Below are 17,394 nucleotides of genomic sequence, written 5' to 3' on the forward strand. Positions count from 1 at the left end.
GGAATAAAATGTTTTTCTTCTGAAAGTGTGGTTAAAATCATCGGTCAAATTCACTTCTGTGCTCATAATTTTGCACTGATCCAGTTAAATCTCAAGGACAACATAAAACAGATGAGTGTACTCTGCTCCTCTGTCTGCACATTTATTAATGTACAAAAGCTATACGTCCTGTAATCATCATGCTCTAAAAAACCATTGTCCAAGCGAGTGACTGAGATCATATTGACTGGGTTTATGTTGTTTGTATCATAGGTGGTTGGGGAGGCATGGGCAACCCAAGAAATTTGAATCTAAATGTCCTCCGCTATTTCAAGTGTATCCATGTCTCCCTCTGAATTCCTGACAAATTGGGCAAGCACAATATTTTTTTATGCATGTTGGGAACCTTATTGAGTCACTTGACCGCTCCAAAAATCTGCACTGCTGACAGTAGTGATAATGGCTGAGAAACTGGAAAAATCCAAAGGGAACAGCAAAAAATTTAACCAAAATGGGTCTCCGATGGAATATTTACGTTCTCCAAATCACCATCCATGAAATTCCTTGACAAAAATCAATAATCCCTAGACTTCTTAGGTGTCTTTTTAGCCTGTCAAGGTCAGATAGGCAGGCAAAGTAAATGCTAACAGTCTTTTTAGACTGTTTAGATGTATCTCTCCCCCTTTCTTTCCACTCAGCTCCCCTCCTTGGGCAAAAGATTGTTGTATTCCAAACCCAGCAGCCTAAAATGTTGGTTTCATCAGAAAGAAATATTCTTCTATTTTTTAAGTTCCCAGTGAGGTTTCTGTATATCTAAAGAGCCTCTGCTTCAAAGCTGTGGCTCCAGGGACATTCTACGGCATTGGATGCTCAGCTAGCTGCTAGGCCATGTTTCTTTGATATGACCGTCTATCACATTTCTCTGGACAGTATATCTTTCGTAGCATGGACCTGTGGCTGTGACTTTTAGAGAAAATGCAGCTTATTTGATAGGGCCTGGGCTCCTGCTGTCCTTCAGGTTTCTAGTTTTGAGTTACAGTATAATATAATCCACTTAAAATGCTTCTTTCTGCATTGATCTAGAAAAAAACCCCCACAATATTGTTCTTTGGATCAAGTTCTGCCGCCACTTTTCTTCCTGCTGTCCCTTCACAGTGTGGTCTCCTGAATTGATTTCTGCTTTTGGACTCTGCAGCTGTTTCTGATTCAAGCCAGAGCCTGCTGAATATTTGCCTTGGATTGATTAACAAATATTTTTTCCCATAATCCTGTTATGGTTGTTCTGGGACAGTGTTGAGTCTCTCAATTAACTTTAATGGACTTTGGACCAGTCCTGTAATTATTAAGAGGGCTTTTTCTGTCAAGATCCTGACAGAAGGCACTGCCCATACATATCTTTTGGGCTGGGGACACTTACTATGTAGTCAGGGGAAAATATTCATTTTCAGAGATGTGTTTTGGATCCACAAACTCTGCCAGAGAGCCCTGTTTGCGCTTACAGCATTTCTTTCAGATAGGCCAGTGCAACTCCAGAGAGACAGAGCAATTGTATTACCTCACCAAAAGGATATTAAAAATTTTCTAAAAAGACCCAGAAATCTAACAGTTCTGAAACCCAGTCTCTGCTAGGAAGAAGTAAACCCTTTTTGGATGGATCTCCCATCTAAAGATTTACTTAATTGTGTGAAATATATAACTCTCCTTAAGACCAGATGCCAGGACTTTGGCTTTTAGGCTTTCACAGTTCGGCAGTCTTGATCATCTAGTCCTAATGGTCAGGAAAGCTATTTAGGTTTCATACCAGGGCTACATTCTCCAGTTTTGTGGGAAAAACCACCCATGAAATATATATGTACCTATTTCCTTAACATCCCAATGATATCCTGAATTCATTGCAGCCAGGCAATACAAACCTTCACTGTTAGATAAATGACTGAAAACATAGAAACAAAAGCCATCTGACTTCTTCCTATATGCAATAACTGGATTTAATTTAAAAATCAGAGAAAGAAAAGGGATATGGCAGCAATTTTTAAATATTGAACTTAAAAGCTTTTTCTTAAAAGTCACATGCTCAAGACGAAGCTGTCCCTAGGCACCTTTAATGTACTCATGTGGCAGTTATAGAGCAAATAACTCAAGGTTATTTTCTTTGGCAGCAATTTCAGAGCAAATCTTTGTGTAAAGAATGATTTCTTTTCCTTGAACAATGGGCTGGATTCATAAAAAGTATAATGGGTACATTTGTTTGTTTTTCAATTTTAACAATTAGGAGGTATTCGTATGTGTGTAAAAATAGAAAGTAGGAAAATAATGAATAGTTGTACTTATAATTAGCATATTTTGATACTTAGGAAACCAGAAGCCATTTCTATGCTTATTAAATGTGCATTGTCAGCTTTTTGAAAATTACTGACTAAAAAAATAATTTCAGATGAAGTGTTGCTTAAGGAATATATACTGAAGTTAAAAGTAAACCCAGACTTTAAAATGTATAGAACAATACTTAGCTTTCTTGTGCTTAGAATTATAGAATGGTTTGGGTTGGAAGCGGCCTTTAAAGGTCATCTAGTCCAACACCCCCTGCAATGAGCAGGGACATCTTCAACTAGATCAGGTTGCTCAGAGTCCCGTCCAACCTGACCCTGAATATTTCCAGGGATGGGGCATCTACCACCTCTCTGGGCAACCTGTTCCAGTGTTTCACCAGTCTCATCATAAAAAATGTCTTCCTTATATCTAGTCTGAATCTGCACTCTTTTAGTTTAAAACCATTACTGCTTGTCCTATCGCTACAGGCCCTATTAAAAAGTCTGTCCCCATCTTATAAGCTTCTTTGTGCAACAGTCTTATCAGCACTGAGATATATGCTAGCCTTCTAGCTTTTAAGCAAAACTTGTGCAAAGATCTTCCACTGTGGATCTGGGTAGTCCAGCTATAGTCACGGCACGAATTCAAGAATATTATGGCTGCACAGGACTGGATGCTTCAGCCTATCAGAGCCAAAACTAGCAGTAAAGTTAATGTAGTTGGGATCCGTGTGCTCTGAAAGACTGTGTGTTTGCAAGAACAGGGCTTTAGAGAGGGTCTGATCCAGTGCCCCTTGAATGTTTTTGTTGTTTTCAACTGGTTTCAATCCAGTCCATCCATCTTGGGTGTAGAGAGGAAACAGTGATCAAATTTAAGCAGGTGTAGAACATAAGCAGGTACTAGAATATTTTTTTCAGATGATAATCTATGAATAGGTTTAGGTTATATTAATATGGAATTCATAGAAATAAATAGGGAAATCATTTAATGACAGGAAGGGCAAGGCAATCCAAAGGCTAACTTAAAATACCTGAGGCTTGTTGCCCTTTCCAGGGAGTCAAAAGATATTAGCATATCCAGAGAGCAAGCAGATGAGGACTGTAATTTAGGATTTCTGAATCGCCCTGTGATAGTACTCGTTTTCCTCCCTTCCTCTATAGAGAAGGGTGGAAGAGACTGCTGTCAGTGTTTAAAGCTAGTCTTTGTGAATACATTCCTTGGTCAATAAATTTATGAAAGCAAACTAATCATTGTGATGATTAGGACCAATAATTTGGTTTTTAAGGCATATTAACATAGATCAATCAAGAATGATGCTACATAATTTGTGTTCTCTTCATACGCCCAGATGAGGGCAATAGCAAGTCTCCTAATGATTTTTATCATGAAAACACGCTCTGGCCCAATTTTAATGGCTGCCACAAAGACCAACTCAATCTCCATTCGTTACATGTCCAGATTGTATCCTGCCCCTTCTGCAAGGATGTGGTTAACGGTGTGCAGAGCATGATAGTGACCCTTGCCTATTCATGGCGATCCTGTGTAAGAAACTGGAGTGTAAAGAACAGCGGGCAAAAGTGCAATTTTGAACCAGTAATTAGTTCTGTATTTCTGTTTGTTTATTAAATGAGATTGACTTTCCAGCCTTCATAGATGCAGATCCATAATAAGCCATTTTGTTCAAAACAGCAGAAATTGCCTGACAGTAACAGTAGAAAGTTCCTGGGGGAAGGAACACAACTGTTTTCATGCGACAGAAAACAGAGTACCCAATGGGTTGCTGAAAACTGTCATTAATGTAGGATAATGATGGAAGAGTGTTCCCGTTCTGTAGTAAGGTGTCCTGGTTTTGGCTAGGATAGAGTTAATTTTCTTCCTGATAGCTGGTATAGTGCAGTGTTTTGGATTTAGTATGAGAATAATGTTGATAACACACTGATGTTTTTAGTTGTTGCTAAGTAGTGTTTATACTAAGTCAAGGATTTTTCAGCTTCTCATGCCCAGCCAGCAAGAAGGCTGGAGGGGCACAAGAAACTGGGAGGGGACACAGCCAGGACAGCTGACCCAAACTGGCCAAAGGGATATTCCATACCATATGATGTCACGCCCAGTATATAAACTGGGGGCAGTTGGCCGGGAGGGGCAGATCACTGCTCGGGAACTAACTGGGCATCGGTCGGCAAGTGGTGAGCAGTTGCATTGTGCATCACTTGTTTTGTATATTCTAATTATTTTAGTATTACTATTGTATTATTATTATTATTATTGTTATTATTTTTTTCCTTCCTTTCTGTCCTATTAAACTGTCTTTATCTCAATCCACGAGGGTTTTTTTTTTTTTCAATTGTCTCCCCCATCCCACTGGGTGGGGGGAGTGAGCGAGTGGCTGCATGGTGCTTAGTTGCTGGCTGGAGTTAAACCACGACATAAGGCCATGGTAATTTGTGTATGTATCTGTTTTTTTGTTATAGGTTGGGGTTTTTTGGTAGATCAAAAACTGAGCTGTAAACAAGAGAGAATTTCAGACACTCCTAAAATGTGCCAAAGTATCGTTCCTGATGCTGAGATTTACTATTAACCTGATCTTTCTCATGGCATTTTTGTAAAATAGAACTGTCAATCCCCAAATAATCCAATCACACAAATGTTTTTGACGTATTCCTTTTATTTTGAATGTATGCATGAAAAGTTTGTTCAAAGTGGAACCGAATCTATCCATTTTATTACGTATGTTTCTACTGCACTTCACATATGTCAGAATACTGTCTGTATATTCATTCTGTATTTCCATATGTACAACTCACAGCTAACGTAATCTTAATCCCTTTAAAATTTCCTTGAAAATAAATTCACAGATAATCCTTGCCCTCTAGTAAGACACAAAGAGAAGGCTCGAGGGGAAATAGTATGTGGGAGAATTGCTGGGGAAAAGAAGTGAAGTCCTCCATGAATTATGCATATACCCATGGCTGACATGCATCAAAACCAGGTGTGTGGTTTATTGTGATAACCAGGATAGCCCCATGGGTTGGGCAGGATTATAATTCAATTTTTACAAATGGGAAACTGAGGCAAGAGGCAAGTCAATGACTTCCCAAGTTTATTAAGTAAATTTAATATTGTGATTGGGAATTGCTATTTTTCACTACACCACAAAAGTGATGGAATTATAATGATCTTAGCAGCTAATCATTCCTTCATACTTTGCCATACAATCCAAAGAATAGAGAGGAAAACAGGGTAAGTTACAGTGCATCTCTCTTTTCTTGTTCCAAATGGAATTTGCCAAATGGCTAACTAAGTTCTCTTCTCTTTATCACCTAAATGGTCCCATAAATTGCAAATGGAATTTGCCCCTCCCTCACCCCCCATGTTGATGGAAGTGATGGGTTATAAATGGGTGGTATTTGTCTTTTTTTTCATAAGAACTTGGCTTCTACTATGAGGCTCTCCGACAGGGTTAATGTCCCAAAGACGTCTGGAAAAAGTACTGAGCAGAAATAGGACTTTTATTTTCATATATTGTCAAAGTCAAAACCAGAACACAGCTTCACCTCAGGTGCTCTCATTCCCAGGATGTTGGAAAATTGTGCAAAAAAACCCAACAACCCACCATCATGATTCAAGGGATGGTGTGGATGCTTTGGAGCTTAATGTTAGCAGACAATCTGTTTAGCCTTTGAAAAAGGAGTTTAAGAGGTGACTACATTATATGGTGTAGTATCTTCACTAGATGATAGACAAATTAAAATGAAAAAATAAGGAAATCAATTCTTCTCTAATTAGTCCTTGGAACAAATTCATCAGGACTAACTAGATGCATTTTTGTCAGACATGCTTTAATCAAACACAAGTTTTGTTGTATTTAGAGACTAATTATGGGGCTAAATGCAAAGGAAGTTGAGAAAAACTTAGTTGCCTCTGATACACAAAATGTTCTAATGGTACCATTTTAGCTTTAGACTTTATGGATACTCTTTATGCAACAGAATTTTAATTTTCATTTTAAAAACTACATCTAGGTTTCATGATTAGGAAGATAAAACATGAGCATGAGTCACAGTAGTGTTTTCTGAAGGGGATTGGAGATAAATCCCACAGTAACTTGTGATAAACTGGTCCTGGATTCTCTAACAAACTGTCATTCTGAAAGGTGAAAACTGCTCATTTTTTCCAAGCATTTGCATACAATCTGAGGATGGCAAGTGTATACAGTATTAACAATTTCACTGCCGATCAGGGGAAATATCTAGAAAATAAATGCTTGCAATCAAAGATTAATTTCCAAACTGTAGAAGGTAATACCATGTGGAAATGAGTTCTAATTGCAAAGTGAGGTTCCCACTTAATCCAGATGAAGCTGCTGCAAATTTTCCAGCCTGGTATAAAATCCAGACAACTTGCTACAGAGTTTGGGTATGACTTACCATAAGTTACACTGGAATTTGTTTAAGAATATCATAATATTCTCATATTATTAGAAGAGAAATGTCCTTGTGCAGATATATTAAAATTCATGTTCATGTAGATGGCCAAGAAAATGGCACTGTATGTAGGATTTGAATGATATTATGCAGACAACTCATATACTATATACAATCTTGGGCAGAGGAAAGAGACCAGAGAAAAATGTAGTTGAAGGCAGAAATAAGTAATTCACTGCTTATTTGTTTTTCACAATCTTTTACATACTGTGTTTCTAAAGATTTCATAAATTTCCTATTTCTTCAATTCACTACAAGTATGATCTGTTCTCTAAAAAATGGCTCTCTTTCTCTAGGCTGTGGAACTGTTACTGTGTTAGAGACTTTAATGTGATGGATTATAAAGAATTTCTGAAGAATTTTGGTGTAAGTACAGACACAATTAAAGAAAAAAGCATAGAAAATGAAGTTCCAGGTATGTGCTCAGAAAAGGAGTGGAAACTTGGGTACTTTTCCTCTTTCCAATTATATCAACAGAAGTATTTCTGTTGGCCTTGATGGATCTGGTTTGCAATTTTGTGGAACATCGATAGCCTCTGATTCTCAGCAGATACAACTAGGACAGGGAAGAAAAGAAAGCCAGTTTCCTTTGGCCTGGGAAATTCTACTAACTCTGCGTGAGAACTGCCTTTGAAATCAAAAGGTGACACGTTACATGGGCCAAAAAATAAAATCACCATTACCGGCTCATAAACCCCAGATAAAGAATTTACTACAACTTGGAATCTTGTAGCACTTGGGAACATCAGTTTTCACCCAGTATTCAATCACACTGAACCTCACAGGTAATCTTTGTAACAAAGAACTTATACTCTAAGAGTGACAAAATGGTGAACTTGGACAGGCTGGGGAAGTCAAGCTGACAGTAAGACATTTTTTGGCAGCATGACAGGAGTAGTTTCAACACAGCAGCAACCTAACTTACTGGAGTGTTGGGAATGTCTTTGTAGGCATCAACTCAAAGAAGGATGTTTGAGAAGGACTGATGGTCAGTAATTAAGTCAGTTTGTGAATGTGTATGGGCAGGTCCTCTCAAATATAAGGGTCAGCATAAGAGTAGATACAAAATTTATTTGTTTGAAATTGCAAGAACCAGACAGTCCACGGTGGCACGAGGGGTCGTTCCTGAGTGAAAGGTGATTGGCATGGAGGACATGGGCCATGGAGACCCTTAAAATGAAGGCATTAGCTTACGTTTGTTGTCTAGGGAAGGAAGAGTCATTGATAAGAGCAGGATACGGTTGTTTTCCTCAAAGACAGAAAAAATGTGCTTCAGTAATTCAGTTGTTGGATGAATGGAGGCAGTGAAGAGATTTAGCCCTGTACATGGATGAAAAAGGTTGTGTTTGAGAGGTTACACAGCAAAAATCTGCCAGATTTACCTGTAATGTGAATGTGAGAATTTATGGAGATGTGAGTTTAAGAAGGTGCTCAAGTTAAGGTAGTGAGAAAGGCCCTTCCAGTACATTTTAAAATAACATAAATCTGCTTGCATATCTTGAAATCTAATTTAGTGTATTTAACAAGGTATTTTCGCCATCACACATGTACATATATGATATTTTGGCAGTAGGATTTTTCAAGAGTGTGAGGCTAACTGCTAATTATTTTTTCATTTATTTTTATTTAAAAAGAAGCATTTAAACCTACCTTTGCTGAAGAAAGCAGGTAAAGACTTACCTGTACTTTGCAGGCTAAAGAGTGTTAGCTTCAAACATTGTCTCTTTCATTTCTACTACTCAAAATTTAGCACTTCATGAAGAGAATTATAGAAGAATAAAAAAAATCTATCCTGGTCTAGAAAAGAGAAACCAGCAGTCCAGAAGTCTGAATTATGATTATCCTCTTCCTGACAAAAAGTCTTCCCTTGGGTGGTAGGAATTATTTTTGAACCAATTTTGAATAGATGGCCTGATGTTCAAAGGCCCTGGGTACCAACAGTTCACATTGGCTTCAGTAGGATCAGAAGAAGCCGAACTCTTTTGAAATCATGAAGTCAGAATATCTAGTATTTTAATAACACTTTTTCTTCTCACCATTTTACACAACCATGGTGTGTCTGTATAGAGGTTTGTAAGTTTGTGCAGTACTATCAAAGATTGTTTTGAAACCATTACTAGAAGTAAATATAACTACCAAAAAAGGAGGGTTTTTTCCCCCGTGTGGGGTACTGAAATTGTAGAGAAATAATCTTATTAATTAAGGCGCCTCCTCCTTCCTAGTACATGCTGTACCTAGCATTGTGCATGATTAACCCTCGTAATTAACCCACCTAGTTAACAGGGCCTGGGACACAGCCTCCCCACTCATTCCAACATAGGATGCCTCAGACATTTAGAGACCTTGCTTGTGGGGTGTTCCTGCAGCCCTACTGTACTGACAGTGTCTTGAATTCACCTCTTGCCCTCTGATTCCCAGTTTCATCTCTTTCACCCACCCACTTTGAGAATTGGAGCCTTGTCCATGTAAAGTAGTTATAAAAAAGATACCAATCAACATTGGTCTAAAAATAGATTTTAAAATCATCCAGATAAATTAGTGGTAACCTCTCTGGTGCATTTTTGAGGTGCAAAACTGAGTGATATTTGTTTAATAAATATTAGTACCCAACCAAAACTAAATTGAAATAGGGCAGTTCTAAATGGAATTGAGCATTCACACAAATAATTTTCAAAAGTTTAAGTAATAAAAAGTATAGCTTTATTTAAACAGGAAGGCAAATCCATGTTCAGCAGGCCACTGAGCGGGCAGAGGGAACAGTGGGGAACATGCCCTGAGCACAGAGTAGTCACACTTTGATATCCTTTTCCATACCGAACAGTATTGTGTTTCCTATGTAGCCCCACCGGAATAATCTTTGAAAGAGTTTGGTGCACATACTCTTTGTGCATAAGGTTCTCAAAATGCCTGTGTCTTGTCTGTCACAGTGGTTGCTGCTATGCTCTGAATCAAATATAACACATCCATAGCAGAATCGCTATCTCAACGAGTGTACATCTGTGGTGGGTTGACCCTGGCTGGATGCCAGGTGCCCACCAAAGCCGCTCTATCACTCCCCCTCCTCAGCTGGACAGGGGAAAGAAAATATAACAAAAGGCTCATGGGTTGAGATAAGGACAGGGAGATCACTCAGCAATTACCGTCGCGGACAAAACAGACTTGACGTGGGGAAAAAAATTAATTTAATTTATTACCAGTCAAATCAGAGTAGGATAATGAGAAATAAAACCAAACCTTAAAAACACCTTCCCCCCACCCCTCCCTTCTTCCCGGGCTTAACTTTACTCCTGAATTCTCTACCTCTTCCCCCTGAGCAGCACAGGGGGACGAGGAATGGGGGTTGCGGTCAGTTCATCACACGTCGTTTCTGCTGCTCCTTCCTCCTCAGGGCGAGGACTCCTGACACTCTTCCCCTGCTGCAGCGTGGGGTCCCTCCCAAGAGAGACAGTCCTCCATGAACTTCTCCAACGTGAGTCCTTCCCACAGGCTGCAATTCTTCACGAACTGCTCCAGTGTGGGTCCCTTCCACAGCGTCACAGGTCCTGCCAGCAAACCTGCTCCAGCACGGGCTTCCCACGCGGTCACAGCCTCCCTCAGGCATCCACCTGCTCCGAAGTGGGGTCCTCCACGGGCTGCAGGTGGATATCTGCTCCACCGTGGACCTCCATGGGCTGCAGGGGGACAGCCTGCCTCACCATGGTCTTCACCACGGGCTGTAGGGGAATCTCTGCTCTGGTGCCTGGAGCACCTCCTCCCCCTCCTTCTTCACTGACCTTGGTGTCTGCAGGGTTGTTTCTCTCACATATTCTCACTCCTCTCTCCATCTGCAATTGCTGCTGTGCAGTAACTTTTTTCTCCCTTCTTAAATATGTTATCACAGAGGCACTACCACCATTGCTGACGGGCTCGGCCTTGACCAGCGGTGGGTCTGTCTTGGAGCCGGCTGGCATTGGCTCTATCAGACACAGGGGAAGCTTCTAGCAGCTTCTCACAGAAGCCACCCCTGTAGCCCCCCCGCTACCAAAACTTTGCCACGCAAACCCAATACAACATGCCAACAGTGCGTTAAGTAGAGCAGTATACAACAAACCACCATCACAAAATGAGCTGCTCAGCCCAGCTGAAATAAATATTCCACAGAATTGGTTTGGTTTTGATGTTTGGGTTTTTTTGATGGGGAATCATTGAGGAGGGCTGTTCGACTTACAGTAACTGGAAGCTCTTCGAAGGACTGTGGGAGCTAAGATAGGACAGTGAGATGGGAGTATGTGAAGGAAATGGAAAAGAGCCTTTTCAAGGTCAATAGGCATGTTTGTTATCAAAGGCCTATAAGGACACTGTCTTCCATTTCCTGGAAAAATATTTTTGGTAGTGGATCATTCTGGAAACATATTGACAAAGAGAGGGAGTTAGTTTCTAGTAGTACCTTCTGATATTAAATGTAATAAAGTTACCTGTTAAGATTGTAAGTTATGTGAATTATGTTTTAAAAGAAATAGGAAATTAAAAACTACTACAACAAATGCACAGATTAATTAGCATAATTTTAAACTACTGATCAAGTTTGAAATGCAAGGAAATACAAGAAAGTTCTATTTCAGGTTTGGTTTAGTCTTTTTATACATAAAGATTTATCCAAACAGCCTTTAAGAGTTTTTGATGGCTTTATTTCTTTGAAGCTGACAAAGCTGTGGACTTTGCTAAATCAGTTTTTTTAACAGCGCTAATCTGCCAGAAAATAAAAGAGAAGGAACAGAAGCAGAAAAAACTTTTTCTACAGTCCTCACCAGCTGAGCGTGCTGTGACAGAATGCAGTCTGGATAGCACTGGGAGGGCATTTAGAGAAAAGGTATGGGAGTGCCATTAATACTTCAGAATACTTCGACAGGTGGAGAAGCTGAGCCAGGCATCACAGGAAAAGAAAATTGCCAAGTTTTGAGGCCAGTTAATTATACCAACCTCTTTTATGAACAAATTCCATGCACAGGGTTTCTTGTTTGCTTTTAAAGCCAGATAGCAGAAGGGGCAGTTCTGTTTTATTTTGTGTGTTCCAGTCTTGCTTATTAGATTCACAGCATTAAAAACGTATGTATCAGAACTACAAATTCCTTAGGCTAAAACAAAATGAGAGTGTATTGAAGCTTGATGGCTAAGGTGTTTCCTAATGTGAATTGCTAGATCGCTCTGTGTCGTGGTTTAACCCCAGCCGGCAGCTAAGCACCACGCAGCCGCTCGCTCACTCCCCCCCCACCCCTGGGATGGGGGAGAGAATCAGGAAAAAAACCTCGTGAGTTGAGATAAAGACAGTTTCAGAGGACAGAAAGGAATGAAAAACAATGATAATGATAATAATAATATGACAATAGTAATACTAAAAGAATTAAACTATACAAAGCAAGTGGTGCACAATGCAATTGCTCACCACTTGCCGACCGATGCCCAGTTACTTCCCGAGCCGCGATCCACCCCTCCCAGCCAGCCCCCCCCGTCATCATGGGCATGACGTCATATGGTATGGAATAGCTCTTAGGCCAGTTTGGGTCAGCTGTCCTGGCTGTGTCCCCTCCCAGCTTCTTGTGCCCCCTCCAGCCTTCTTGCTGGCTGGGCATGAGAAGCTGAAAAATCCTTGACTTAGTATAAACATTACTTAGCTACAACTAAAAACATCAGTGTGTTATCAACATTATTTTCCTACTAAATCCAAAACACAGCACTATACCAGCTACTAGGAAGACAATTAACTCTGCCCTAGCTGAAACCAGGACACTCTGTCAGATCAAAGTAAGTAATGACTTACACTGAGTAATGACTAGTTATCATTGCCTGACAATTATTTTCTGACCTGCATGAAATAAATTATTAGTGGATAGGTGCTACTGCAGAAACACTTTTTTTTTAACATGCGGTGGCAAGCTTAGACTAGAGAGTGGAGCTGGAATAGACATGGCAAATGACGTCTCCTTGTGCCCTTAGATGTGATCTTAACTGAAGAGGGTTCGGGAGTGTGATGGTGGAACGTAACTGTGTTCCACCTGCTCTATGGGAAGGTGAAAAGAACGAAAATGTTCCAACACTCACTCTTGTGCCTTCATGTCATGAAAATCCTGACTCTCTAAGAAAAGGGAGGCTGATACTGTGCATCAAAACTGCATATTCTACCACAAACTCAATTATGCAGACCTGTAACTGTGCTTTCTCAGCCTTGAAAAGACAGTGGAGGAGGGACAAACAAGGCTACAGAGACATTCAACATCTTGACCCTTTTTCATCTTGTATATCTTTGATATGGAGGTCAAGGCCTGGATTGGAAGTACAGTACATCTCACCTTACAAGCCTTCCCAGTCCTTGATGTTTATTTTGGGCTTTCTAAAGTCTCTCTATACATTATCTTTACACTGTGATTTCGGCAGTTTTGAATGAACAATAATCAGCTTAGAAGCAGATGGGGTACTTGTCAAAAAATGGTGGGGGGAGAAAAGCCTCAGGGATGCTTGCAGTATTCAACAACCCAGTGTGAGCTAACATTTCAGAAAAACAAACCAGTCTTCCTATTGTTTCATGAGCCTTATCAAAATATGCAGTAAGTCAACTTTCTGGCATTTTACAAGTCCCATAAGCAAAAACACATCCACATAGCTCCTTTGCAACAGCCCATGAATTAAAAAAATAACCAAAGAAATGTGTGATATGTTTATACAACAGCTATGTTAACTATCCCACTTATGTGGGATAGTCTTCTAACTATTTTGTTTTAGACTAACTGTCTTCTAACATTTTCCAGTATTCATTATGCTAACGACCCATTTTAATAAAGGGAACCTTGATACTAGGTTATGCAATGGATGGTTTTAAAGTTACGTTAAGACAGGTGTTATCAAGCAGGCTGATCCACCAAGTATTTTTAGCTCTGAATTTTGAGGCAGAGTTATTATTTGAGAAACTTGTCTGACTTGTCATTTGAGAGTGTGTGATTGGGAATACTGTTTTGTAGTGAGCTTATTAATTAAACATCTGAAGGTCAGAGTATGCCAGGGTAACCTATTTGATCAGTTCACAGAGAAGAACATTTGAAATGGTCCTGTAAAAAATGCATTATTGTATTAAAAGCTTCATGAACTTGATTTTTCTGAACAAAACACTATAAATTGTATTCATTACAGCTGTGTTCAGCCTATCAGGACATTGAAAAAGCCTTCAGAGCAATTGATGTCAGTCAGAGTGGATTTGTATCTTTGGATTACTTGAAGTCAGTCATAAATGGCTTTATATTTCCTTTTGCCAAATGAAACTTTTCAAGAGCTAATGAATAGGTAAGAATCATATTATTTTCTTAGGGGACATTTTTTAGCGCTGCTGCCTTATAACTTTATTATTGCTTTTTGTGACTACCATCATTAATTCATCTTACTTGTGCCTCTGTTGCAGTATGTATGGCACAGTATGTAAAAGCTGATGTAGCTGGGTATAAAACCAAGTTTTTTGCAGTAAGGTACATAAGTTTAATGGAGTAGACGCTTTAAGTTACTGCTTTCTTACTTCTATTTGCTCACAAATTTCTATTTAATTTCCTAAAGGGAGCATTACTGTCTTGCATTCAAATGACTAGTGATGTGGGATGGTGTGAATTTGCTGGAAGAGCAGCTTCACAACTGTTAGCACCATATTCGCATGGTGACAGTGTGACTCTACAAGCCTCTCTTTTTTAAATATGCTGGTGTGGCAAGGAAAAGAAAGGAAGAAGCAAAACTAAAGTCAATGAATCAACTAATGCTGAAAGCTTTCACTCTGCGCTGCTCATTGTCAGTCACTGAAAAAGATAATTGAAGGGACACTTCTGTGCTGCATAGTAAAGCAATTTCATACCTGGAAATTTGAATTTAATTTAATTTGGATTCAAATTAATGTACTATTTTACTTTGACCAGGCATCTTTGTAGTATTACGACCAAAACTCAAATCATCTTGTGGGCAGTATAGTGTACTGAACATAAATGGATAGAAAACATTTTCCAGCCCAGCTTCAATGATCTCAGCAGAGTTTAGGCCACAGGACTTTTTCCAAAATATGATTTCCTGGACATGATCATTTCAGCTTATGCTAACTAGCTTCCTAAACTCATATTTCCTTTTTAAAGCCAAAATATCATGGGAATGGATGTTTTTGTGGGTTTTGGTTAAATCTAGACCAGAATCTCTCATGATTAATCTTTTGTACTCAGAAACCAAAAACTGTGAGAAGAAAACTGCCAGAATATACTTTATACTTGTTGGCAACAGTGCCAAGGGCATATGGCCAGTCAAAGAGAAAGGAAGAACAACTTAACTCTTACACAGCATTTTTACTCCAAAATATTGCTTAAGCCTACAACAACAGGACAAGGCACCCAAATCATAGCGCGTGAGGAGGTCAGTAGCCAGATCATGCTTCACTGCTTAATGATTCTGCAATTTATCTGTTTAAATTGTTGGAAGAATAGAATCATCCATGTAAACAATCGTTGAGTTATTTTTTTCTTTATATGCACTAGTTAGCTGTAAAGAGCTCAGTGCAGATATATGTTTTACAGCAGCAGGTGCTGTATGAGAGTCATCTGCAGTAACCATATTGCTTTGTGCATTCAGCAGATAAATCTGATTTGCTTCTAGTCATTCACAGTGTGATATAACAATGATCAACTATTACTTTGTCAAAAAACTGCTATTATAGTTTTTTTTCTATTCATGTCACTTGCTAGTTTAAACCTTAAAGTAAATCTTGCTCTTAAGAGCAGTTGCATAATGGAAAGATTTCTGCATGTATTCTTCCACTGGAGCTTTCTCTAGCATTTGAAAAATATAGTGACATTTTAATGATGCTGTAAACAGAAATGTTCAAGCCTATGTATGCCATATCTCTTAGGTGATATTTCTCAGATAATGTAATTCAAAAGATCCACGAGGTGAATGGAACAACAGCAAAAGTTCCTCAGAGTCATCTAATTCTAATAATGAAGTAACTTCATTGTAGCTGATAATAAATGTAATAGTAATTGATGGGCAAGGGACATGATTTCAAGGTTTTTAAGATTCTATTTAAACAATATGACATGAGATGTGCCAGGGAGCTGTTTATAAGAAATAATACATGACAGCATTTTATGGTTGTTTGAGGTATTTACATCTCATAGGCTCCTGATATAAAATTCAGGGCCCATTGAAGTTAATGTAATTTTGCCTTAGACTTCAGCTAGGATTTAATCCTTGACTGGTTTAGGACCAGATTACCCATGCACTTATCTCTCAGTATATGTCCCCACTGCAGCAAGATCTAATACATCAGAGACAGACCATTGAGGTGTACTTCATTCAAAGGACATCACTCATCTGAGTCCTGAATTCCCTGAATTCCATCACTTCTACTCTTGAAAATTCTTTTGCTCAGAAGTAAAACATCGTGAACTTGAGATTATATAAAGAGTTGCATAAACTGAAGGAATTAATTTCACAGTATTTCAGCATTCCCATGTGAGAAATATTTTGGTTGTGTTTTGGAGCTTTGCTGTGGATTGTGTTCCTTCACAGATCAAGGGCTGTGAGTGAAGGGTATTCTTCTTGACAGCTGGGAGCAAATCATACATGACCAGTATGAAGGCTTTGCCAATGGAGAGCCTAACTTCCAAGACTCTTTTCTGGTGGCTGCCAGGATTTCTAATCGGTGACTTTTATTTGTGATATGAGGTAAATCATTGTGCTCAGTTGGTGAGGACTTTGGTAAACATAATATCAATTAAAAACACAAGGACGCTTTTCAGCAGCAGAGATAGTTTTAAACTTTTTGTGTTACCCTCATGCTTCCTTTCCTTAATTTATGATTTGTATAAACGTATCAGATGCTAAGGCACTGATGGTTAAAAATTTCTCAATGGGTAGTATTTTGTAAAGGATCACTGTGAGATGATATATCACATGGTATTACCAGGTATCCATGTTGTTACAGCTCTAATCAGTCAATTCTTCTGGAAGTATACTCTTTTGTACTTGGACGTAACCATAAGCATACTTCCAAAAAGCCATGCAGAATTTATTTTTATTACTTTAATAAGTTAACTGGCCTACTATAGTAGATAAAATGCTGGATTGCCACTCACAAAAGGCACGCGTTTTTTCTGGCCCTACAGTGGAACGATCTTCCTGTGCCTCAGTTATTCCACCTATGGCATGTAAATGCTGTACTTATCACCCTACTAGCACAGCTTGAAACCTGAGGGCCAGTATTATAACTATAAAGAGGGATTGTTTTTAAATAAAAAAAAATATGCCGAAGTCCTTCCTCAGTTTTTATTCCCACTGACTTAGCTTTGTCTAAATAGGGCTTTCTTCAACTTGATCCATGAAACTTAATGCTGGGGAGTTCCTCCTCCCCCGCTGCAAGGGCCTGATTCATCCCTTTCCATGATAAAACCTGCAAGAGAAAAGTGCTGTGTTGGCCAGCCACAGGCAGAACTGGAAGAGCTCCACAATCCATTACCCATCTGCAGAAGGGGGGAAAACCACTGCACCTTGTGGACTGATCAGTGGCACCACAAATCATAGCTAGTAGTGCCAGACCTTCACACATCCACATTAGTATTTCTTCTTAAGT

General features: G+C 39.2%; 1 protein-coding gene across 1 annotated transcript in view; it reads left to right on the forward strand.

Annotated features, from left to right (window-relative positions):
• EFCAB6 (EF-hand calcium binding domain 6) overlaps positions 1–17,394 on the forward strand; it is a 108,555-nt gene that overhangs the window by 16,263 nt on the left and 74,898 nt on the right. Inside the window, 1 exon segment of the mRNA XM_050897913.1 lies at positions 13,935–14,051. Coding sequence (XP_050753870.1) covers positions 13,935–14,051 — 117 coding nt within the window.

Source organism: Gymnogyps californianus, chromosome 1 (assembly GCF_018139145.2).
Source record: "Gymnogyps californianus isolate 813 chromosome 1, ASM1813914v2, whole genome shotgun sequence".
In the NCBI taxonomy this organism is placed as follows: Eukaryota; Metazoa; Chordata; class Aves; order Accipitriformes; family Cathartidae; genus Gymnogyps; species Gymnogyps californianus.